Below are 26,902 nucleotides of genomic sequence, written 5' to 3'. Positions count from 1 at the left end.
CTCTCCGCTCTTGCTAGCTCCCTCTCTCCGCTCTTGCTAGCTCCCTCTCTCCGCTCTTGCTAGCTCCCTCTCTCCGCTCTTGCTAGCTCCCTCTCTCCGCTCTTGCTAGTTTCCTCTCTCCGCTCTTGTTATCTCCCTCTTTCCACTCTTGCTAGCTCCCTCCCACTTGCTTCACTCTAATCTGAAAACACTGCACGAGTTCTCCCATTACAGCCAGACCTATAGACTCTGCCAATGCTCGGTACTGGTTAGCAGTGTATCAGTTAACCTCAACCTACACCTTGAAGTCTTGTGAACAATTCCAAAGACCTGATGAGCAAAGAGCATCCCTACCACTCTCCATCCAAAGAACTCGCCCGCAAACAGGCAGCTTAACCGGTTACTACTAGATCTCATTTATCCAAAACAACTATTCCTCACTGTGGGATAATGATTGCCTCTCAACGAGATTTAGTGTGGTTTGTGTAGGACACTCTTTTCTTGAGGAGTTTCAAATATCAGAAGGCACAATATACAACTATTTTCTGTGTCATACTTGCGCAGGCACATTGAGATGTACCAGAAAGATCTTCCTTTCAGTAAAAAAGTGTAATGCGGTAGTTAATCAGATACTGAGCTGGAAGAAGGCCGGCCGCCTTTTTTGTGAGTTAAGAGTTGGCACCAGTAGATTGCACATTCATACATGCTGGAGTGTGATGGCAGCAACCAGCACCCTATTTTGTCACCTGTGGCACAGATTAACTTTACACTTTTGTTTCTTGAGATAATGTTCGTAAAAGAGCATCGTAGCTCTGTTGTATCTGTTCTCTTCTCTAACAAATATTCAGGGAATATGCCGGACTGGGCTACCACACTTTGCTCCACCAGATTCTTGCTCTTTTCTTTTCACTATTCGAGGCAGAAATGCAGATACTTGCAAGGCCTACTGGCATTTACCAGTCTTAGGCGATCCTTAGTTGTGTCTCTTATATGTTGTGTTCCATACTTTCCTCTATCTGTGGCTAGGGTGTTTCTAGTGTCTTTGGTGTCCTTTGAATCTTTTGTAACAAACTGTGTTCAGTTCAACAGTTTAGGTGCAAATCACATCTACCATCTATTTATTTTCATAATATTCTATTAAAGTTAGAACAGGTTGCTTGTTTTTACAGCACATCAGTGTTTCTACAAATTAGATAAACACTAAGTGACAAAATAAATTTAAAAAGTCAGTAGTAGAAGGAGCAGTCCTACACCTGCTGCAGAAAAAGAGCATGATGGCAGGGGCGTGGCTGAGACAGCGATGTGAGCAGACGTGCCTCGACCGAGCTCCGTCGCCCCGCTGCTCTAATTAGCCTGATTTAGCGTAGTCTCGGGGGGCATCCGCTCCTGGGGACCCCCTGTGCACCGCCGACCCTGCCGGAGATCCTTCCTGGCGGCGAGCCGCGGTTGTGAGAAACCCCGCGGTTGCAGCGCTAACCTCCGGGATCCCCGCGATCGGCCGCTGGCCGCCATCTTGCAGTGGGTCCACTGCTGAGACGTCTGGACTGGCTCCCGAGGAGAGGACCGGCACTGCGACCCGGGTGAGGCACCGGAGCACCCCTGTTCCCACCCGCGGCTCCACATCACCAGCGGAACCAGCCTGTTGCCAGCGGAGTCGCGCCGAAGCTGCCGGAGCCGGGCTGCCTCCAGCTGGGCACACAGCGGCGGCCTGGACGCCACGTCTACGCGAGTCCCCGGCTTAGGTGGGAATGGCAGGCCCAGACCCGAGGGGTCGCCGGCGGCCCCCTGCCCACGAGCCTTGGTCACGGCTCCAACGCCCGTCGCTGGACCCACCCGGTGAGCTGCAGCGCGCCCCCCCTCCCCCCCTGCCATTTCCCGGAGGGGCCCGGCGCTTGCGGGGCTCGACCGTTGGTCTGCCCGCCATCTTCCCCCCTCGGTGGAGGACCAGCCCCCGCATATAGACGATCCCTGCCTGAGTGCTCACTGCTGCCCTGGATACATAGGCAGCGGACTGGGGAGCAGACCAGACGCTGCGCGTTGACAAGGCCTGAGCTTTGGTGGGCCCCAGCTCTACAGGACACGTCCCCTGGCCGCCTCTCCGCCACAGCCCAGCCCTGCCAAGCCTGGTGGGCTACAGACTGGGTGACCCTGCCGTGCACACACAGAGACCCCGGGGGCCTCTGCCATCTGCTACCCCCTGGCACTGGGCCTCTTGCTGCTGGGACGCTGGGACGCCCGAGGGGGACTCTCCTGGACACTCCTCGGCTGCTGCGGTGGGGCCGGCTGGGCGCCGCGCTGGGGGTAGGCCCTGACCCAGGCGGGACCGGGAGACTGCACCACACCACGAGTCATCGGAGGCCCTCCGTCGGTAGGCCTCAGGCCCATTCTGCCATTGGACCACCTGCTGCCGTCGCCTACCTGACGCCTCCCCTGCCTACACGCTGCCTTGCCTCCCCGGCTGCGCCATCTACCCCCGCTCCAGCGGCCCCTCCACATGCTGGACTTCTCCTGCTTGAGTGCGTCCCGCGTTATGTCAGCGGGCTGATCCGGCTTCGGACCTGTGAGGGCTACGACGCACACCGCCATCTCCTGCATCGTGGGCTTGAGCCCCTGAACGTGGGACCCGGCAGCTGGACCTCAGAGGCGCCAGCGCGGCCTCCCTCGGAGTATCCCCCACCTCGGACCGGGGACTGTGCGCGGTAACTGGCCCTGCCCCCCACTGCCCTGTGACACCTTGAGTGGACCATGACCCGCGGCAAGGGGAACAAGCCGGACCCCCCACACAGGGGACGCCGCAACAACCTCCGCATACGGGTGTGCCACTTGGAGAAGAGGGGACTAATACCATGGCCTATGTGGCCCTGCTCCTGCAGGCGGTGTGGGGCGAGGAGGACGCCCCCCCGCCGCGCCTCGACCGCGCACACCGAGTCTTTGGAGCGGGAGGAAAAGCGGGCCTCCTGCCCGACATCGTCACTAGACTCCACTACTTCACTGAGAAGGAGGCCATATTGAAGGCAGCTAGAGACAACCCGGACCTGCGGTACGAAGGCCACAAGATCCAGATCTTCCAGGACTTAGCCCCCACCACACTCCATAGACGAAAGGTCTTCCGCCCGATCACAGAGAGGCTCCGGACCCTCAACATCTCTTATCAGTGGGGCCATCCATTCGCTCTCATCTTCAGGTGGGAGGGCAAGCGCAGGGCACTCAGGTCCTATCGAGAAGCGGCACAACTGCTAGGCATGCCGGAGTCCCCGGACCACAGCCCGACTCGCCCTCCCCGCTCGGAGAAGGCCCCCCCGCGCTCAGAATGGTCCACTGTGCGCAACCGTCGACGGTCCCCTCCGGTGGACGCACTCTCTGCCTCACAGACCAAGCAGGACATCATCGCACACATCCGCTCCCTTGAGGGCGACCGCGAGGAACAGGCCTCCCAACTTCTCGCTTCTGGCTATGAGGGTGGGGATCGCCCCTCGACTCCGGAAGGCCGCTGATCATTGCTGTTGTGACTCAAGCTACCCTGAGCGCACGCTCGCCCACTGGGCACTTGGATTTGTCCTCATGCGCCATGGTGACCTAACCCTACTGTTCTTGGGGGAGGGGCTCCCCCCTCTCACTGGCGGGCCACATCCGTGGCTTTCCCCCACCCCGCGGGGGCCAGAAGGCATGGACGACACCCTTTGCCTCCTCCAGGCCATGTACCGCATCACCGAGCCCCAGCGCCCCATGGGCGCCTGACCAGGCCGAATGGACCCCACGGCCTGACACACCCCCGGACTACCTCGAGGCAGCGGGGTGGATGGGCTCCGAGACGACTTGATTTCATTGCATTTGACCAGATCTCCGCTCCCTCCCTTTGTCTCGTAGGAAGTGACATTCCTGAGTTCGTCCAAACCCTCGGGTAGAGGATGTCTGATACCTGGGACACTGTACACTGGCCCTGTTGGCCTGTTTTGGTTCTGTTTCCCCTATGCGCCTTTTCTCTTTTCTCTCTCTCTTCTCTTCCTACTTTTCCCTTACACATCCCTCTCTTACTGCTCCCACCCCGCGCTTGCGGAGGGGTGGCATGGTGGGTCCTGCGGGGGTTGGCGCGCTGGGAACGTGATGACGCTGCCGCTGTCCTGTCTGCGGGGGGGTCTGCTAGGCTGGGTCTTGCGCGACTCCAATCCCCCTTAGTGCTATGACAGCGAACATCCCTACACCCTTGAAGGTCCTTTCCCTCAACGTCAAAGGGCTCAACTCTCCCAACAAGCGGATGCAGATATGGCGCTACCTCATACACCACTCCCCTGACATTATTCTCCTCCAGGAGACGCACCTTCTCAGGGGGGACATCAAACGCATGGCGCACCCTAGATACCCCACCCAGTTCTGGGCATCCTCTGACACCAAGACAGCGGGGGTGGCAATCCTCTGCAGGGCTGGCATTAGGCGGGGACCCGTGAAACCCTTTAAAAGCCCTGACGGGCGTTTCCTCCGAGCCACGGTACAGATAGGCTGTGCACAGTTCACTCTAGGATGTGTGTATGCGCCCAACCAGTCGCAGGACAAGTACCTCCAGACACTTTTGCGGGATCAACTCCCATCGGGCGACGCTAATGTAATCCTGGGCGGAGACTTCAATCTTGTTTGGGACCCCGAGCTAGATCGTGCGGGTGCCCCCTTCAACGGCGCAGGAGCAATGTCCTCTACCCTCAGAACGCAGCTTACAGACCTGGGACTAGTGGACGTGTGGCGCTACCACAACCTGGGGACCCGAGACTATTCCTTCTACTCACATTCCCATCGGACATACTCCCGAATCGACTATCTCTTCACCTCCCTTGAATTGGCCCGAGACTCCTTAGCTGCCGCTATATCCGACATCTCCCTGTCGGACCACGCCCACGTGGAGCTTTTGCTCCAGGACCCCCTGGCTCGTGCCACTCGTGAACGCAGATGGGTGCTCCCACCGAGGGTCCTTCGAGACCCGGATGACGTCGCCAGCATCCGTGACGCAATAGACTCGTATTTCACCGTTAACGACACCCCTGACCTGCCCTTTCACACGGTCTGGGATGCCTTCAAGGCCACCATTCGGGGCCACATCACCTCCCTGGCGGTGGCGCGGAGGAAGGAGGCGTTCAAGATGGAAACTGACCTGGCCAGCGAGATCAAGCTGGCGGAGGCCCGAGACCGGGACGCCCCCACACGGGCGACAAAGAGAACACTCGCCAATCTCAGGGGGCAACTCCGCACCCTGCGCACCAACAAGGCTGAGCACTCCCTGCTAGCGCTCAAGCAACGGTACTACGAGGGAGGGGACAAGGTTGGTCGCCTACTGGCCGGCAGGCTGCGGGCACGTGCTGCTAGGGCCCACATCGCTAATGTCAAGCGGCAGGATGGCACCTGCGCCACCTCTGAGAGGGCCAAACAGGCTGCGTTTGCCGATTACTACTCCTCTCTGTATGCTGAGGAGCCCACCTCTGCGGAGGCACGGGAGGCCGTTCTCGCGGACTTCGAGGGGTCCCCGCTGTCCCCGGCGTGTGCAGCCACGCTAGAGGGGCCCCTGCAGGAGGAGGAAATAACGGAAGCTGTCAAAGACCTCCCCGTGGGGAAAACCCCGGGGCCGGACGGCCTGCCGTTGACCTTCTATCGCCTATTTCTGACCCAGCTCCGCCCGCACCTGCTGCGGCTCTACAGCTCCTTTTCTGACACCACTGGCCCGTCCCCCGATATGGGCCTGGCGGAAATTGCCCTGATCCCCAAACCTGGGAAGGATCCCGACCTATGTGCCTCTTACCGCCCCATCGCCCTCCTTAACACCGATCTCAAGATCTACACTAAGATCCTGGCCAAACGACTGGACCCGCACATGCCGGGATTGGTGAACCCGGACCAGGTGGGATTTATACGAGACCGCCAGGGAGCCGACAATGTTCGCAGGTTGGCGCACTTAGTGGGGAAGGTGCACCATTGGAAAATCCCGGCCTGCCTCCTCTCGCTGGACGCTGAAAAGGCCTTCGACCGGGTTGACTGGGCCTTCCTACGGGCGGTCCTCGAGAAACTAGGTCTTGGCCCTAACATGATCTCCAGGTGCATGGCCCCTTACCTTGGGCCACAGGCTAGAATTCGGGTCAACGGCCAACTGACACCGCCGCTCTCGATTCACAGGGGCACGAGGCAGGGATGCCCGCTCTCGCCGCTCCTGTTCGCTCTAGCGGTTGAGCCGCTGGCGGAGCTGATTAGGCGCGCTCCTGACATCCATGGCATCCCCCACGGGGGGCGCACTAACTAAGTAGCGTTGTTTGCGGACGACCTGATTCTTACTCTCACGAACCCCCGGGTCTCCCTCCCAGCGGTGCATGAAGTCCTCTCACTGTTCGAGCAGGCGTCCGGCCTTAAAATTAACCACACCAAATCTTGGGCGCTTAACCTCACCATCCCCGAGGAGGAGGTCTCCTCCCTGAAGGGAGTCGCGCCCTACCGTTGGGCGGATGACCACATTAAATACCTGGGCCTGGACCTCACACCCCACCTTGACTCGTGGTCCTCGAGGAACTGGGCCTCTTGCCGTAAGGAAGTCTTGGCGGACCTGCGGAAATGGAAACCCCTGATGATTTCCTGGCTGGGGCGGCTCAACGCGGTCAAGATGTCGGTCCTCCCCCGCATTCTGTATGTTTTCCAGTGCCTCCCCACCCCGATCCCGATTCACTGCATCAGGAACCTCCAACGCGACCTCACGTCCTTCATATGGGGGGGCAAACGGCCCCGGTTCTCGCAGAAAGTCCTCATGGAACCGAGGGACAGGGGCGGCCTCGCCTGCCCGAATCTTCTCCACTACTATTGGGCGGCGCATCTCCGGTTCGTGATAGAATGGGGTGCACGCGAAAGCGACAAGCACTGGTTCCACATGGACCGAGTGGTCACGGGGCGCACCATATGGGACCTGCCTTGGTTACCGCGTGTGGCACGCTCCAGAAGCGCATACATGGCGGTCCCCACGAGGACGGTTCTTGAAATATGGGACAGAGTGGCAGTGTCCAAAGGCCTAACCACGTTCCCCTCTCCACACACCCCCATTGCAGGTAACCCGCACTTTCCCCCTGCTGCCCAGACCCGAGCTTTCGAGAGCTGGATACAAGGAGACTGCAGGGTTGCAGGAGATCTCTTTCTTGGTGGGTCGCCTAAATCGTGGCTGGACTGCAGGGAAGAATTTAGCCTCCCTTTAACTGCCAGCTTACAGTATGTGCAGCTGCGCCACTGGGTCTCGGGAGACGACATGTATCAGGCTGCTACCAGGGCACATACTCCATTTGAGAAGTTGGCACGTTCCCTCGGGGGACTGAAACGGCTCATCTCCCAGATCTACAACATCCTCCAGCACCCCACCACTCCGCCCGCGCATCCCTACCAGAGACAGTGGCAATTGGCGACTGGCGCTGATATCACGTCATCTCAATGGACTCGGCTCTGGAACGACATTCCCAAAATCTACCGCAGCATCCCGCAGAGGGAAAACGCGTACAAGATGCTAACGCAATGGTACTACACCCCCCTAAGACTCAGCAAAATGTTCCCCACTTCCTCGCCACTGTGCTGGAGGTGTGGCACTGCGACTGGTGACTTCGTACACATCTGGTGGTCGTGCCCTGCCCTGGCTGTCTTTTGGAAGGAGGTCCTTAGTCACATTAAAAAGATGTTGGGTTTGCCCCTCCCTGAAGAGGTTTGCACACTCCTGCTGGGCATTCGGCCCCCCACACTTAGGGCCCTCACGCGCAGCGACTGGATCCTCACCCTTCACATGTTAGGCGATGCCAAGCAACTCATTGCTCTGTACTGGAAGCGGGCCGAGGCACCGCCGATAGCATCCTGGTTCGTGCGCCTCTGGCAGGTCCTGACTATGGAGCTGCTCACGGCGCGGATACAATCGAGGGGGGTACGCTTCAAAGCAGTGTGGGAACCTCTCGTGCGTCACTTGTGCTCCATCACCTATGCCCGCCACATGCCCCCCAGGCTCCGCGCTCTGCAATTGTTCGAGGACGCCCTCATCCCTGCTGACCCGAGCAGACTAGGCTCTTAGGCACTCCCCCAGTACTGGTTTGCGTTTCATATCTCCTATCGGCGACTGCAGACACACCCCTCTGACCCCTCTCAGCCCCGCCACTGCTCACTCCTCTTCCGACTTTTTCTTCTTTCCTGCTTGCCACTCTGGCTTCCGCCCCCCTTCGGGGCAATTTGGTCCCTGTTGGGCATTTGAAAATGTGACACCATTGCTCTCCCTCACATACGCGCCTCCCCCGCACAACAACACATTGCCAGCATATGGCCGCCTCCTGCTATATTCTCCCCTAAGCCATGCGGCCGGCCCCCTCAGGGGGTTGTAGGCAGGGCGCTGTGTTAATGGTTCCACCTCCCCTGGCTAGCTACACCTACTGGTTTTTCTCTGCGCGGCCGGCCCCGACACGGGGTTGTAGGCTTATCGCTGTGTTCACAATAAAAACAGATTTGAACAAAAAAAAAAAAAGAGCATGATCAGAAATATCCCAAAACAAGTAGGTCGTATTCCACACTTTTCCACAAGTTTTTCAACAAAGGGAGTAACCCTCAATGGGCACCATGTTAACATCAAAATTCACAATTAACAATCCAGAAAGGGTCAAGAACTCAAATGGGATCTTACTGAGTAAGGTCCATGCCCTTCAGTTTTGCAGTTTCCTGGTTGTGTTTATCCTGGAATTCCCTGGCAGCTTCTTCCTGGATAAGGGAGAGAACAATAAAGAAATCAGGACAACAAGGAAAGGATCCTTGACAGGGGATGGTATGAAGAGGAGATGTATGGACAGGACTAAGGAAAAGCACAACTTTACTCCTCTGTAACCATGATTTTTCAGCTAATACTGTGGAAGGTTCGCAGACTTTGCACTCTACTTGTGTTGAGTCCAGCATATTGCACATTGTTTTTTTTTACCAGGCTTTTGTTTTGGCTTCAGGAAAGACTAACAATTTCTGTACTAATAGGGAAATGCAGTCAACTTACCGCACATAAGACATGTTTATATCAATACAAGAGCTCTGGAAAATAAGGTAAAAGCCTTGGACACTGAGGTAGGCTTGACTGCTGCGGTGAAACAGTCTTGAGGTGCAGAGAAGTTAGTATAGGGGGATGTATGATGGTGACGAAAGGGCAAGATTGGACATTGTGTACTAATGGGTTGCATCTGTCCGTAAGGACAAGTGGATCACCCAGTGAGTTATTTTGTAGGGGCCTTATAGCAAACAGTGGTCACTGAGTAGCATTCTGCATGAGAATGTAATTTTCCATGGGAGTCATAGGGCCAGCAACACGCATACATTTCAAGTGGGTAACAGAGTTTATTGCAGGTACTGATGGAGCAAGGGTTTATACATATGCAACTTACTGGATAAATCCTCTCATATAAAACCATACTAAATTGCTAATAATTGTTGTAGCACTCATTTTACACGATATTCTTATACATATTAGAAGAGGGTGAAGCTTGCCTATGTGTCTACTAACTAGTAACCCGAGTGCAGCTAAAATGGCCGCTAAAACGCGGGTAATGCGCTACGCATGCACCAGCTGCATGAAGTCATAACGCTTGGAGGGAAAGCTTTGCTTCTGTTCAGTAACGCCAAACATCAAAGCTACAGAACTCACATGCTAAGCATCTGCTCTGCTCAAAATTCAACTGTGCTTTGCACTAAGTGCTAATGCATAAAGAATGTTTTAATTAAATGGGATTAGAGTAGAGATAAGCGGTATACAGTGAAACCATTTTAATTGAATCTCACATCTTGTTTTTTTTTATTTCTCTGATCGTTCGTAATTGGGCCTAAAACAGAGTCGAGACTAATAATCGAGTGACGCATGTGTACAGGTGCATTAGAAAACAACTCCGGAGTCATGATCTCAAGTCTAGGAACCCAATCAAGGACACCCCTTTTTCAGGTCGTGAGAAAAAGCCGGCCATCCTGAATACTCACTGGACAAATGTATGAATGTTATACAATGTTATAAAGACATTATAAAAACAGGTGGGAAATAAAGCTAGGGAACAACAAATGAAAGGGCGAGAACATAAGACAATGCTCTTAAGAAAAAAGTATTAAACTTAGCATGATGTGAAGATCATCCCCTTGGCATGTCCAATCAAAATTAGAAGTTTACACAGGTTGAAACATTTGGGGGTGGAACATGCCATCAAAGGGTATAATTGGGGTAGTTAGTTAGAAGAGGCAGCCTGATCACTGCCAGAACGCTGAGAGCTAGAGATGTTGTCCGAATGCTGATCGAAATACTTGAAAGGAGACATAGAATTTTTAACAGATGAAATTAGGAAGTAGCTTTGTGGAAGAACCGAGGAGGCAATAGAACTAGGAAGAATATTTGCGGAAGAATCAACAAGAAAATTTGCATCAGAGAGGGGTTTGACGCTTGCGTTAAATCCAGAAGAGGTGATCTGCCCTGTCCTAATCCTGTCCTGAACCGGTCACCTGAAACCATTCAGAGGGCCCAAACTCTTGGCCAGAGGGGTCTGATCTTGCACCATTCTAGGTAAATATAATCTGTGTATTTTATCAATGTGGATTTTTCTCCATCTTCTTTTTCCTGAGTTATCGTCACTAAAATTTATAGTCAAATTTAGGTAAACAAATCTTACTTCTACAGAAAGATGGAGTTAACATTGAAATTTGTGATCGGTTTCACTTTAAAATTGAAGATAAACCTTTAAAATCTAAACTTTCTTTGTTAATCATCAATACTAATCAACTAAAATAGATCCACGTGTAAGAAAGGGCCTAGTAATAAAATAGGCTCGAATATATAGGCAGATCGGACATATAGTAAAGCCCTATCAGACCGGATATTGGGAGTGTGGTTTATGGGTCCGAATGTGTGTATTTTTGTAATAATTGTCTGCAGGCTGGTGTCCCGCTGGATCAGTATACCATTTTTCAGACACAGCTAAGTTGAGCAGGGAGGCCGGGCCGGGAGCCGAGACGGGAAGGACGTGGACCGTCTCGGCTCCCGGCCAGCGCGCTGCTCCGGCCTGGAGCCCAGCGTCCTTGGGAGGCCCCCGCGACGTACACGCTCCATAATTGTGGCGGAGGGTGTGGGGCACCTGCAGGGCTACCCAGATCGCTGCTTGTGCCGGTGGAGCGGCGATTGCTGAGTACTCCTGATCCCCGCCGAGGACCCAACATGGCGGCCGCCCGTTGCCAGCTCGGGCTGTAGAGCAGCGGGGAGGAGGAGCGGAGACCGGGGACGAGTCGGACGGGCGCTGTGCACCCGAACCGTGTGTGGAGCGCCTGCCGCAGGTCCGCGGTGAACCTTGCTTGTCGGAGAAGCTCACTCGGCTGAACCTGTCCCTCGCTACATCGGACCCTCGGAGGCTGGAGGTGAGAGGGAGGGAGGGTGGAGTCGCTGCCCTGGGAAACATCGGAGTGGAGTCCCTAGTCGAGCAGCGAGACGAGAGGGAAACACACAGCGCCGTCGGGTGTGACGGAAGGGGCTGCGGCACAAGGTCTCAGAGCACCCTGCAGGCAAGAGCGGTGATTCCTCCTCTGCTCGGGTGACCCCCTGCGTCCTCCCCCCACCGGCTGGTACCGGGACCCTGGGAGCAGGTCTCCGGTGCCTACAGTTCACGATTGCCCCCCGCCCCACATCAGAGGATTCCCACAGCATTGAGGGCAGTGGAGGGGCTCGGGGGACGCTGTTTGATGCACCAGGAAACCGCGGAGATTCGGGGGCGGCAGTGGACGAGGCCCCCCCCCCCCTAACTAACTGATGGGCTGCTACACAAAAAAAAGGTCATACATCTGGAACTGAGCACTAACGGACGGGCTGCTACACAAAAAAGATACTTCTCTTGACCTTCGCTTGTACTTTGACACAACCCTTTGTTCTAAATGGCGGGGTGCTAAAAAGAAAGGCAATAAATCACCGCCTGTGCCTTCAGATGCCCACGAGGCCCCTGCAAGATAAGACTCCCTCACAGCAACTCAGGAACTGGGCTAGCTTGAAAACGAAACTGCCCTCCCTGCTCACAAAGCCACAATAATAAAAAGAGGACTACTGTCTCTTCTCCTCATATGGGGCGGCCATCTTTGCCTAGTCTCTCTCTCGGGTGGATAGCCGGGGTTTACACTCATGTGTTTACACCATTTTCTGGATAGAATGTCTACCTTCTTATATGGCAATACTATATCTCTAGTTGTATTATGTTCTCTAGTAACTCCGTCATGACTTCAAACAAAGTAGTTGTAAAGGGACAGCTGAAATTCCAGGAGCCTAGTCCCGACAGGTCGACGATTTCGAAGGGCTGGAAGAGGTCCCCCACACACGGTGGAGGAGGGCACTGGACATTCCAGGAGGCTAGTCCCGACAGCTCGACGACTTCGGAGGGCTTGAAGTGGTCCCCCGCTACACGGCGGAGGAGGGCACTGGACATCGAATACTGTCTTATTTAAAGCGCTTTGATAACCTATTCGGTTCAAGTTATTGAAATGTGCAACGTAACTGATTCTCTGTAAACTGCTGTGTTAACATGTAACGAAACTTGTGCTATGTAAAGCGCTCTGATAACCTAATCGGTTCAAGTTCGCGCTATAGAAAACTCTAAAAATAAAATAAATAAAAATAAATAAATAAAGGCCTTTTCAAGGAGTCTACATGGTTTAGAAACTCAGACACAAAATGACACAGTAGGTATGTAAATGGGAAACCAAGTGGTTCTAGTGTATTATGGACCAGTGAAACAACTCAACATTTTTTAGCTTTTACAACTCGTTATACACTACAGATGTGCTAAGACAAAAGAGGTACAATATAGTAAGTTTCAATGGGATCTCTCTTTTGGGGAACCTGGACAACTCGGTGTGCTTGATACCCTGTGGCTGAGTTTTCATGAAATGCTTACAATTCATTCATCCTCAAACCGCCACGGAGTAATAAAAATGACTAGTGAATGTTAAAGTGCCAAAACTTACATTTACATTCCAGGGCGCTGCAAGGAAACTGCTAGTCTATGCCCAGTTGTGGCACAGTTCAACTGAGGGCAGATAAAGGTCTCTCCGTTTTTTAAATGAGGCCGAAGCAACAGTGGGTCGGCACCCAGAGTGAAATCCCCTGCGGATGCACAGCTTTAGATAGCCATGTCTCAAAAAGGGCCAGCTAGTCATTGGCAAGGATTTTCAAGGGAGAGGGCACTCGCAGAGCTGGAAGAACTTATCAGCTTCAGTAGTGCCAAAATCCAACTCGACTTTAAGCTTAAAGCCCAACTACCAGTTCAAACTCTGGAACCCTACCAGTCAGATGAGTAAGAGTTCAAACACTGCAACACTACTAGTCAGATAGAAACAGTGGGACCGTCCTTGTCAGAAAGAGACGAGTTCCCCTTCTGCAACATTTCCAGTCAGACAGATAATTCCAACTCTTCTGTACCTGCAGAAATAGCATCAGCCAAAAGGATACAAGGCCAACTGCAGGGCTGAAAGGTAAAAGCACCAGCGTGCCTCTGTCCGGATATGACAGATTCAGATACCATGAAAGTATGGGTCAGTTAGGGACAATGACAATCAACACAAATACAGGCGGGAATAGGTGTCTCCAACCAAACATTAGCCCTAGGAGCATCTGTGACTCTAGCCAGTTGTGCTTCAAGACTCTCCTAGTTACTTTGCAATTCTCTCTTTTGAAACCTCCATGGGATCTTTGTCTACTGAGCCTAATGCAGGTTTTTCTGCCCCCAATGTCCTCTCTCCATCCAGGGATGTCCAGCTCCTTGGTACCTGCTCTCTCGCGGCAGAAATTATTCTCTAGTTTAAAGGCTTATGCCCTCATCCTTAAAATGAGACAGTTAAAGTGAAAAGATTGTCAATTTCTAATGTCTGCTCTATACTCGGGAGCAGTTTTGTATTCGTAGGGACAGGGACATGCATTGCTGACTGTAGGCAGCCATCAATTTTTCCACCTTGGAAATACCAGACGGAAGACTAACAAGCAGTGGGCTACATTTAAATTAAAAATCTTCCTACAATTAGGAGGAGCTGCAACTTTTCCATTTGGCCTGATTTCTATGGGTGCTGGGACAGAAGTCCAAAATGGGTTGAGAAATAGAACAGGTCATGGGCAATGATTTTCAGGTCTGTATTCCTTCTCGGCAATGTTGTGCTCACCTTGCAGCTGGAAGGAGCGGTTTCGAAACAATAAGCATTTCACAGCAATCGAGTGGTGCACTTGGGACGAGTCTAGATCTGGTAAAGGGATACTCATGTCTTTTCATGTCAATCTCTTAATCGGGCTGACAAGTAATTATTTAGTCCAAAAACATAAATCCGAGCGCAAGCAGCAGTGATTTAAATGAGAGTAACCAGAAATAAACTAAAAATTACATTTTCATTGGTATTTTTTTTATCTGGGTAATTTCTTATTTGCAGGTTGCATTTCTCATAATTACGTGTAATTTGGCCCAATCATGCTACAGCAAACCACACGGGTTTCACATACACCCCTAGATTTGACCTGCAAAACCCACAAACCAACTGTACAGTTTACTGGGAAAATATAACCTTGAATACATCTCATGTACAAATGAAAACATTTTCACATTCATATAGGGTAAAAAAAAATTATATATATATATATATATATATATATATATATATATATATATATATATATATATATATATATATACGGATTACCTCTGCAGGCAGCAAGAAGGTGAGGCCACACAGGGGAGTCAAAATGGGGGTTTCCTTTTATTTCACAAAAGAACTAAGTCCATGCGAATGCATTTCGGCTCCGTTTGAGCCTTCTTCAGCGCGACGTGGTTCAGGCAGAGTCTGGGCAAATTAACGGTGAGTGTACCTGGTCCCAGCCTGCCAGGTGGATAAGTACTCCGCCCCCACAGCTCAGAGTGTCATTGGCTGCAGGACACACGTGGTAGGACGCCCAGTGCGTCAGGACTACCAACTCCAGAATGCAGTGCGCTGGTCCGGCACCGCATCAACAATGTTAAATTGTTCACGGAATAATGTCCACCTCTGAAATGTCTTTGCAGGAACCACCTCTGCTCCCCAAAACTGCACCAACCACATCAGAAACTGAAGTCCCATGCGGCAGGGGCGGGATCAATGATCCGGTGCCCAGTGTGAAGTGAATACTTCAGCACTGCCGTGCTTTCTTGCCGCTTCCTAGTGGTGGGCTCCTGGAATCCCGATAACTCGGGCACAACAAAATTTCCACTGAGGCAGACACCAGCAGCCAGGAACCTCTTTTCAGTGCAGGGGCCTCCTACAGCGCGATTCTGGCGTGCGCGCTAATTGATGAGCGGATTACCTCTGCAGGCAGCAAGAAGGTGAGGCCACACAGGGGAGTCAAAATGGGGGTTTCCTTTTATTTCACAAAAGAACCAAGTCCATGCGAATGCATTTCGGCTCCGTTTGAGCCTTCTTCAGCGCGACGTGGTTCAGGCAGAGTCTGGGCAAATTAACGGTTAGTGTACCTGGTCCCAGCCTGCCAGGTGGATAAGTACTCCGCCCCCACAGCTCAGAGTGTCATTGGCTGCAGGACACACGTGGTAGGACGCCCAGTGCGTCAGGACTACCAACTCCAGAATGCAGTGCGCTGGTCCGGCACCGCATCAACGATGTTAAATTGTTCACGGAATATAACCCATATATCTATCTATATCTATATCTATATCTATATCTATATCTATATCTATATATATATATATATATATATATAGGTTCACATTGCCAGAAGCTTTAGGATGCACTCTCCATTTGTTCAAATAAGGCTGCAGCGTTCTCCGCCAACCACAGGTAAAGTATGATGCCTGACGCGTTTCGAACAAAGTAGTTCTTCCTCATAGGCAGATTAGACTTTTTTAAATCAGGAGGCAAAGACCGCTGCTTGACATATAACCCATCACTTTATTGGCCCCCAGGTGGAGCCTTGTAGAGCTTTTGCTTTGCATGTTGGGATCAGCAGTCCGTGCATATAAACCTTGAAGATCATCAGCTTCTAAAAAGTCAATCAAAATGTACATAATTACAATAATGCCATTAGTGGGCCATCCGTGCAAGCCAGATGACGCTGCAAATCATCTAGCGCCAACAAAATGGATCCAAAACAGCCCCAACATCAAGGGCCGTCGGCCGCGTTATCGGCGGTTGGTGCAATCCCAGCGGTTTTGGCTACCGCGTAATACATAAGGGTTATATGTCAAGCAGTGGTCTTTGCCTCCTGATTTAAAAAAGTCTAATCTGCCTATGCGGAAGAACTACTTTGTTCGAAACACGTCAGGCATCATACTTTACCTGTGGTTGGCGGAGAACGCTGCAGCCTTATTTGAACAAATGGAGAGTGCATCCTAAAGCTTCTGGCAATGTGAACCCTTATGTATTACGCGGTAGCCAAAACCGCGGGGAATTGCACCAACCGCCGATAACGCGGCCGACGGCCCTTGATGTTGGGGCTGTTTTGGATCCATTTTGTTGGCGCAAGATGATTTGCAGCGTCATCGGCCTTGCACGGATGGCCCACTAATGGCATTATTGTAATTATGTACATTTTGATTGACTTTTTAGAAGCTGATGATCTTCAAGGTTTATATGCACGGACTTCTGATCCCAACATGCAAAGCAAAAGCTCTACAAGACTCCACCTGGGGGCCAATAAAGTGATGGTTTATATCTCAAGCAGCGGTCTTTGCCTCCTGATTTAAAAAAGTCTAATCTGCCTATGAGGAAGAACTACTTTGTTCGAAACGCGTCAGGCATCATACTTTACCTGTGGTTGGCGGAGAACGCTGCAGCCTTATTTGAACAAATGGAGAGTGCATCCTAAAGCTTCTGGCAATGTGAATATATATATATATATTTATTTATTTTAAAGGCACTTCTCACCAGATCCTCGTTTACTGGGAAAATGTAACCTTCAATACATCTCATGTACAAATGAAAACATTTTCACATTCATATAGGGTAAAAAAAAAAAAAAAAATATATATATATATATATATATATATATATATATATATATATATATATTTATTTTAAAAGCACGTCTCACCAGATCCTCGTTTAAGGTTCGCAGGGTTGGCTCCATGACAATATCCTTGGTTGCCACCATCTGCTCTTCCACCGATTTTTCTAGGATTCTGTTAAACAGCTATGTACAAAGGAGATAACACAAGTTCGTTATTCAGTTAAACATATCCAGAAAGGCATTGCAACAACGGGATGGCAATCCTGAATATCAAATTTATAATCGACTGATGATGGCTTAGAATAAACAAAAAACTGTGCAAGATTCAATTAGACCGATGCCACTGCACCTTGGTCACAATGTAGATCTACAGTGCTGTGGTTTCTTTATCGTATTCGAATATTATATTATATATATATACACATATATGTATATATATATATATATATATACATATATGTATATATATATATACATATATGTGTATATATATATATATATATACATATATGTGTATATATATATACATATATGTGTATATATATATATATATATATATACATATATGTGTATATATATATATATATATATACATATATGTGTATATATATATATATATATATACATATATATATATATATATATATATAGATAGATAGATAGATATAGATATATATATATCTATATATATAGTACACATTCAGAATAGTGGCAGATACTAGTAACACCTGTGAATAGATTGGAGTAAGTGCATGAGAGAAACCTACATTAATACCACTTCACCATAAGTTTGTTTCACAAGTAAAAAATCTGTATATGGTCTTCCAAATGTCTGCGGAAAGGATGGCTAATTACAACCAATTTTGCATGTTAGGGTAGAAGAATGTTTTGTCCTCTCCCATCCACATACATCCCTCTATGGCGCCAGATTAATTTCCACAACTTTACAGTAGAGCTAGAGAGAGTGTGAGATGTGTGTGGTGTGTGTGTGAATGTGTGTAAATTTATTTTTTAAGTTTTTTTCGTATTTTATAACTTGAAACATTCCCTTTAGGTCTGCTATCCTGAAAATGACAACCCCACAAGTCTTACAGTGCAGGTGCCCATACGATATACAGAAAATTAACCACATAACCATGTACACAGTAGTGACCCTCAGCCAGTGGGTGGAGGGTTATCATCCCCTTGAGCCCTCCGGTAGAGCAGAACATACATTCTCTCATACAGTCACTGGACCAGCAATGTTTGGAGGGACCAACACAGAGAGGGGTGGGGAAACGTGTGGATATCCCTCTTGTCCGTTGATGACAAAATAACAAATCTGAGTGTTTATTTTCCCTATACATTTGTGCATATTCCAAGGCATCCACTGGCATTTTTTTGTATTTAACCACATGGCTGCTAGGCGTTTTCCCGTTCTGCGCTGAAGCACCAAAATAACCATTATTCATGACGAGCTGGCCTTGTCATCCGCGCACGGCAGGTAAGCGCCATGACGAGCCCAGCTCGTCATTAGCTTCGAAGGGGTTAACAGTCCTGAAAAAATGACCTTATTTTCATCAAATTGAAAAAGCACACATAGAAACGCGGTTCTGTGGGCACGCCCAAGGTAGTGTAACTCATTCCAGGGTTTTTTTCGATTTCTAATGCCAAAATTCCCAATGTGAGCAAAAATGGAGAAATCCCTTTTTGGGCTGCTGTAATAATTTTACTAACCTCTTGACAAATCTGCCCAGAAATGTTTATGATTTAACAATAGTGACTTTTTGGGATAAAGTTTTGAGTAATTTTACAGATTTTTGTGATCTCAGTTACTAATTGCTCCTTATTGGGAATTTACATTGAAAGCTACCTTTTGAGGCCCCTCTTTTCTGTATAACGTAGTGCTCAACATCTGTCCAATATGCAATTAACATTTCGAAATGGGAGGTAAGCACAGCATATTTTGTCTTGAAATGTCTTGTGAAATGTATCAAAAAAACGCTTTTTGAGAATAAAGTGGGATATAACCATAACTACAGAGGTCTCACCACCTTAGTAATTAATAATACTAAAGAGTTCCCAACTGTCGGACAGACGTTATTCCAAGGCAGAGAGCTGTACACCTGGAAAGCTTCTCTTGGATTCTTCCATGTAGCTTCTTTTACTATTATAAGGCCAGAGTGCAGTCAATATTGGGTCCCTGGTGGATACATAGGGCCAAATTTATAACCATTTTTCTCTGAGTAATTGATTTATTCACATTGAATAATGGAAAATAAAATACGTTTTGAAATAGTTTACGGAGACGAGCATTTCCCAGAAGGCTTTTACCTGGTGCACATAACCATACATATGTCGGAGTCTATCGAGGCCTTTTAATGTTCCGCTCTTTGTTTAAAACGTAAAAGCATGCTTGTTCTTGGCATGAAAGGATAGCAGGTTTAATGATTTCCTTGAAACCGAGAATCCCATGACTTCAACGGAACACAACTATCATTCTGGAAAGACTTCTCATCGATTTCTGCGGCTTATTAAAAATAAACTGCTATTCTAAAAGAGCGCGACAATCAATATGGCAAATATTATTATTATTATTTCTGAATTTGTATAGCGCCTGGTTACACTGTCCGTGTGTCCCCGCGCTGTCAGAAGAGTCAGTTGCTCCGTCAGTCAGAACAAGACGGGCTAATCTTTAGGAAAGAGGAATGTTTTAAGTTTCCTGCGGAAGATGAGCTCCGATGTTTCCACTCTTAAGCTCAGGGGGAGAGAGTTCCATTTGTGTGCCGCCAAAGTACGAAAGGATCTGCCTCCCATTCTGGCTTTCTTGTGTCTGGGGACAGCGAGAAGGCCTGCTCCTAATGAGCAGAGTTGACGGGTAGGCGTATAGGGGCATAGCAGGTTCCGAAGGAAGGCCGGGCCCTTGCCATGTACGATCCTGTGGCCAATACAAAGGACCTTGAAGTCGATCCTTTCATTGATTGGAAGCCAATGTAATGTTTGTAGGGATTTTTTTGAGGCGGCTCTTCTGGGCAGCCGGAGGACCAGGCGAGCGGCAGCATTCTGGATTGTCTGCAGTCGCCGCCGACTAGTGGCGTTGGCGCCTAGATACAGGGCATTGCCGTAGTCCAATCTTGACGTGACAAGAGCATGGACCAGGGTCTTCCTAGAGGATTCTGGGAGCAGGTCGATGGTTTTGCGGAGTTTCCGTAGAATCGAAAAGCACGTACCAGCTACCCGTCTGGTGTGGTAGTCGTAGTCAAGCTTTGAGTCCACCCATACTCCAAGATTCTTGACCTGATCACTAGGGGTAGGGAGGGGCCCCAAGGTCTGCGGCCACCAGGCAGATGACCAGACTGAGGGGGGTTTTCCTACAATCAGCACCTTCGTCTTGTCACCGTTAAGACGGAGGCAGTTCTTCGCCATCCATCCAGCCATCTCCTGGAGGCATGCTGAGAAGTTCGCGGCGGCTTGTTCAGCAGGTTGGGTTAGAGCGACCACCAGCTGGGTGTCGTCTGCGTATGTCACTACTTCCACCCCATAGCGTTCCGCAGTAGTGGCCACGGGGGTGACATATAAATTGAAAAGTGTAGGACTGAGGCTTGATCCCTGCGGCACTCCTTGACCGAGGTCAAAGGTGTTGGATCGAGCTCCTCCTTGCTGCACCGAGAAGCTACGGTTGGTAAGAAAAGATTCCAGCCATAGCCAGGCCATGCCTGTCACTCCTCCTTTCTTCAGACACTGTAGCAACGTATGATGTGCCACAGTGTCGAAGGCTGCGCTGAGGTCCAGGAGCACTAGTGCCGCCACATGCCCGGCGTCCACGTGCTTCCTCAGTGCCTCAGTCGAAAAAAGGAGAGCTGATTCTGTGGAATGGCGGGCCCGGAAGCCCGATTGGTTAGTATGCAGGAGGCCTCTGGACTCTATGTGTGCTGAGAGTTGTTGGTTGACCAGCTTTTCCGCCAGTTTAGAGAAGAAGGGTAAAAGCGAAATGGGGCGCAGGTTGCTAAGCTGGGACGCACTGATGTGGGGTTTTTTCTTAAGAGGTAGTACGACTGCCTGTTTCCACCCGTGAAGGACCTTGCCAGTGTTAAAAGAGGTAGACAATATATGGCCAACATAAGGTGCCAGAAGACTCATGGCACTGGCCAGGAATTTGGCGGGGGCAGGATCGTGAGGGGAGCCTGATTTGATTCCTTTAGCCGTGGCTATCAGGAGGTCCTCCGTCGGAACCTGGAATACTGTGAGGCAGTCTTCGATCTTTGCCTCCCAAGTCGCTTCTTCCTGCGGAGGAAGAAGGTTGGAGCCCGTTCTGGCATCATCAGGGAAACTGGTGTAAATGTTGCGTACTTTTTTGTAAAAAAATTCCGCGATGGCGTTACAAGATTGTGCTGAGGTGTCAGCCTGCTCTGAAGAGGGGGAAGGTGTAGTGATCTCTTTATAGATCCTAAAGAGTTCCTTGGATGAGCAGTTAGCACTATCTATTCGATCAGCGTAGAAGGTCGCTTTGGTTTTCCTGATTTGGAGGTGGTATTCTTTTAAGCTAGCTTTGTACACATCTCTTGCCTCTGGTGAATAGTTCTTTCTCCAGGCGCGTTCGTGCCTCTTACCGGCTGCCTTGGTTTCTCTAAGAGCTGTGCTGAACCAAGGTGCAGTTTTAGTTTGTCGCTCCGGACCCTTATTGGCCCAAGGGGCAGCGATGTCCAGGGCTTTAGTGATGTTTCCGTCCAGGGCCGTGCAAGCTCTGTCAACATCTACTCCTTGGTCTATGGGAGAACCGTTTAATAGGAAGTGATGTTCGAAAGAGTCCATGGAGAAACGGGCCCATTTCCTCTTATGTTTATTGGCGCTATGGTTGTTTTTTTTATGATGAGTCTGGACTAGGAAGTGAAAGGGGACAAGGAAGTGGTCGGTCCACAGCAAAGGAATGGGAAGGTCCTGCTTCAGATCCTCCAAATTGTTGAAAATGGGGTCAAGTAGGTGTCCCTGACGATGGGTCGGGAGGAGGGAGGCTGTTCCTAATTGTAAGGTTTGCAGCTCTTGGCGCAATTCTTGAGCAGCTGAATTGTTGAGGTCTTCGAAGTGGAGATTAAGATCCCCTAATACTAGGAACTTCCTGTATCTCATAGCCAATGGGGTAACGTTCTGGATGAGACTTTCCGCGAAGTTTCTGCTACCTCCCGGGGGTCTATAGATTAGTAGGCCTTTAATTACCGTATTTTTGTCGATATCGATGGAGAATGCTCCAGTTTCGCTATCTGATATATTTGCAGGTTCGAGGGAGCATGTCATATTCACTCTATAGATTATGGCGATGCCACCTCCCCTTCCCTTAGGTCTATCCTGTCTGCAAATTGCATATCCAGGGGGAAGGGCCTCCCTGACTTCAGGGTCTGAGTCTTCGTCCAGCCAAGTTTCCGTGAGGCATAGTATGTCCCATTTGTTGTCTGTAATAAGGTCGTATACTTCTAGTTTGTGCTTTTTGAGGGAGCGACAGTTAAGCAGTGCACCACTGATTTTCCTACTGTGCTCTGGATGAGCGTTGTCGTTGGGCGTACTTGTTTTAGGATGCTTATTAAGGATGAAGCCACAGTGTTCGCAGGGATTAGTAGGACTACGTATACTGAGATCAATACTGTGCTCACATACCTTTAAGTATTTGTTACGAAGGCTGAGGAGCTCCTCTTTGTCGTATCGGTTATCTGGGAGGTGCGGACCAGGGGGTCTGGCCCCGTGCCCCGGTCTGCCGCGGACGGGCGCAGACGGGCTTGCCTTAGGCGCTCCCGCTGCGCTCGTCCGCTGCGCTTCCGCAAATAGCAACCACTTGCATCCCAAATCCGAAAAAGAAGCGCCCAAATGAGACTAAATCCACATAGCATTCTCTGGAAGACATTATCTAATATCATATCAGTAACTGTGAGGCCTGAGAGGAAACAACCCACAGTTCCATATTTCGGAGCGGTACTGTACCTGGACAAATTTACGTATAATCCTGTTAAACAGCCCCATTAACTGGCTAACCGGAAGCTCGATCTCCTTTTCAAGTTGGTCCATAGTTTTATGCTGCAGTCCAACACCTACAAGAAGAGCCTGGCAAAAAAGGAAAATGACATTTCTAATGGCATCTAAGCATGTGGAGTGCAAAATACCAACCAACAGCAAATTACACATACAAGATACCCCAGCAGCTTCAGAATGCAAACTTGCGGCTAAAAGGATCCCTTATTAGTAATGTCCTATTGTGCAGAAGTAGCTAAGAAGAAGCAGAGCAGGCCATGCTGAATATTTAACAATATCATCATGATCAAGACAAACAGTATGGGCTGGTTGGGACAGCTTACCGCAAGCAAAAAGTGACTGACTGTCATAGGCATCATAATTTACAGTAATGTTTATATGACATTGCACATTAGAAAAAGAAGCCATAGCTCTATAGTAGGCTCATTTGTCCCCAGTCACCAGGTACACAGGTCTCTTAGAAACTCGAGCACACCCTCAGATCCTCAGAGGAATAGTACTCCCCCCAAAAAAGAACAACCCCTAACATGATCACATACAGACTGTGCTGGTGATAAGGTCATGTCGCCGAGCTGCTGCAGGAAGAACATCTTTGACAGCACAGGAATGAGGTCCATTATCAGATGATAATCCACCATGTTTCTGGAGTACATCTCTAGACGCTTCAGGTCATACGGGATGAAGACAGCCTCTAGTTCTGATCGACTAATAGCTGAGAAAGTGAAGGTAGTGTTTCAATTTAAGTTATTCTTCTTTTGGCATTAGGATTCCCAAGCAAAGACAAACACAACTGGACTCAAGTATCCAAATAAAGGGCTCTAGAAAAATAAACTGTGAATTTTTTCTACTTGGGTTGCACAAAAGTCGAGGAAATATTCGAGCTATGCTTATGAAGAACAGATAGAACACCTCACAAGTATGCAACAGTGTAGATACACTTTACAGGTGGGAATCACCTTAGTAACAGCAGCACTTCATTACTTTCAAACTCCACACCTTAGGAGATACCCACCTCAAACAGCTCAGACACTCCATGTTTCAATAAGCTCACAGCAACTGTGTAAACATGTGTAAACTTCACTGTGCAGCACTGAGAAGTGCAGAGGCAGGCGGGTGTGATGGCAACATGGAAGTAGTCATGCATACGACAGTTCATTCCACAACATAATCAGACTACGCAACAAAACATGATACAACAGTGAGCACACAGCTCAGATATTCCATAGAGCTGGGTACCACAATGCTCACAGCAGTATCAAATACAATAATAATCGGAATTCCATCGAACACATTAGTCTGATAAAAACATATGTCCAACTTAGGTCAGGGGCATTATGCACATCTAGCCCTGACCAGACACACGGAAGCCATTCTCCAAAAAACAAGATTTTCTTTGACACCAACCCATCACCGTATAGCGTGATTAATAGTTGGAGACACTGTAGACACCAAGAAGACACTACAGACTCAGTTACTGCATACATTTACTGCTAGCCGGACATTGCCTATACCGAACACTCGGAGGACACACACACACACATTTCTAAAAATCTCTGGATAAACACATAAAAAAACACAAACTATTGCAATACACTCACAAACAAATATCTACATGAAATAATAAATACACTTAGACTTTAGATGAAAGTACCCAGTCTACACAATGCTGCAAGGCCATACTAATGGCGATACAGAACTAATAAAACTATACATATCTTAAACACAACTTTCACCATTGAGGCACAAACTCCTCAATAATTTTTTCCTTTTCCCAGATATAACGAACTCGCAAGCTTCTTCACATGGAGATTAATGGAACCATTGGTTACATTAAATGTTTAACCTTTTACTGTTATTTCATTTGTACCAAACACGGCTAAAGGAAGTCATACAAATGTACAAATAACATCTTTTTTCAACATCTCGGTAATGAACTTTGAGAAATGCCTGCTGCTAATTCCAAGAATGAGCGGTAAATATGTGCACTCACTGGAAGAAGACGATTTCTTGACACTCTTGTTCTGCAGAATATTAAGCGCTAGGGCAGGAGAGAAACTACTGAACTGATAGGAAAGCAGAGACAGGAACCGCCTTCTGAAGTCTACAAGTAAAACACAGACAGAAGGTATTAGAGGGTACTTTTGAATCACTCATGAATGAGGCAACCCCAGATTTCTCATGCAGCCATTTAATACAATTCTCTTTACAATTTGTTCAGATCATGCCCCGGCAATATGTTTACAGTCTCAGAGCAAAGATGTGTTTGCTTCTCCTCCTTTACAGAAGACAACTTTGTTTGGCATGGAATACTCTTATCAAATGGACCACAGAGAAAAGTCAACACAGAAGGAAGTTGTATACCCAAATGAATAAACAGTAGCATTCAGAATTCTGTGCTGGTAAATACTGCAAACCCTTAAATACCAAATGACCGCAATTTGTTGTATTTGGCCATACTATAGATGATTTCTGTTGCATGATGAATTCCAACATGGAATCAAGGAAATACAGTGATAATTCTTAACCTGCTGAATCATAAAAGGAATGCATATTGTGTATGGCCTTACAGATAAGGATGTCCTACTGGCAGTGGATGAAAAGCTAAGGGTTCTGACAATCTCTTTATAGAGGACAGAAGAATTTCTGCTTGCATTATTTGTGGGTAACCGGTCAAAAAATAATTATGGATACCGCTCAACATAAACAGAAACAATGGATCAGTCATGCAGGTTGAGCAGGTCAACAACCGTGTTCTCCTGTGAACTTGGTATAATCTAGCCCTTTATTTCAGAATATTGTGTAGCCAGGGAGCTAACGAAAACCACAGAATTACACTTGTTACACGAACCACCAGCTTTTTTAAAATAAAAGTTAAGACATACAATAATTTGTGCAAAGTTAGGGTAAAAGTTAAACATTTTGCACTTTATTAACCAATATTGTAGTCCTACGCATATGGCAGAAATGGGAACAGAAATTCAAAGGAGATAAAGTAATTTGCCACGGACATAAGATTCAATTATATGAGGCAGGTGGAACTAGATCTGTGATTTTGCGTACCGCATTGTACAGCACTGCCACTAGCTTACATCCACATACTTCGCATTTCTTCAAATGCATTGGTAATATAATAGCTGGTCTGAGACTTCATTACGGTCAGCCTATTGGAAAAGTATAGAAAGAATAACTCTGCCAGGGGAGGCAACCTGTGCTTGCCATGTAAACTGGAGCCTAATTTGAAAATAAAGATTTTTGGAAGGCAATGTTTTTTTTTTACTATGTCCCATGAGTTTATTAATATTTACTTGCTAGCAAACTTTACATTGTTACATGTTGCACAACGGTTATTAGCAAAGTAAGTTCAAACAAAATATCATACTGCTTTAAAACAAGTGCTCATTTCGGAAGAGCTTTCAAATGCCAAGGGGTCGAGCAAAGAATTGCAGAACGAACCAATGTGAACACTCCGTGTCCAAATATATATACATGCCTGCACTGATTACCTTTCCAGAAAGCAGTGAGCCAAGGTTCCCGTTCGGTATCCTCGTCCTCGCTCAGCGTCTTCAGCATTATGCACGAGTGCTCCCCAGTAAGTTCATTCTGTCGGACACAAGTTGCATTTAGACTAATCATAAGTGTCTAAGACACCGACATTGATCAAATATATTTGCCAAGTGTACATCCTTTCTCTTGCAAAAGCTTCAGCTCGGAGTATAAGCAGTCACTGACCGCTGCCCATGCTCCGGTCGGTCATTTATTGGCAAGTCTCAATGGCTGCTGATAACTGAGTTCAACAGACTCCTCTTGGAAATGATCTGTGGGGTTGGCTCAAATGCTAGTGTGACATACAAGTTACTTATCCTCGGTAATGCCTTATCTGCTAGCGATATGATTTAGCAGCAGATTCCTTGTGTTTGATTGTCT

General features: G+C 48.6%; 1 protein-coding gene across 2 annotated transcripts in view; it reads right to left on the bottom strand.

The window, feature by feature from the left end:
• Nucleotides 1-26,902, bottom strand: part of NAT10 (N-acetyltransferase 10) — a 204,502-nt gene that overhangs the window by 3,855 nt on the left and 173,745 nt on the right. For both annotated transcript variants that reach the window (XM_086959584.1, XM_086959585.1), the window contains exons 22-27: nucleotides 26,482-26,578; nucleotides 24,969-25,079; nucleotides 23,518-23,690; nucleotides 22,931-23,050; nucleotides 17,066-17,164; nucleotides 8,642-8,715 (exon numbers count right to left, since the gene is read on the bottom strand). In XM_086959584.1, coding sequence (XP_086815710.1) covers nucleotides 8,642-8,715; nucleotides 17,066-17,164; nucleotides 22,931-23,050; nucleotides 23,518-23,690; nucleotides 24,969-25,079; nucleotides 26,482-26,578 — 674 coding nt within the window. The remainder of the gene's footprint in view (nucleotides 1-8,641; nucleotides 8,716-17,065; nucleotides 17,165-22,930; nucleotides 23,051-23,517; nucleotides 23,691-24,968; nucleotides 25,080-26,481; nucleotides 26,579-26,902) is intronic.

This window comes from Lissotriton vulgaris, chromosome 2_2, assembly GCF_964263255.1.
Source record: "Lissotriton vulgaris chromosome 2_2, aLisVul1.2, whole genome shotgun sequence".
Classification (NCBI taxonomy): domain Eukaryota; kingdom Metazoa; phylum Chordata; class Amphibia; order Caudata; family Salamandridae; genus Lissotriton; species Lissotriton vulgaris.
The sequence above is the reverse complement of the archived record's forward strand: the minus strand, read 5'-3'. Positions and strand labels throughout refer to the sequence as shown.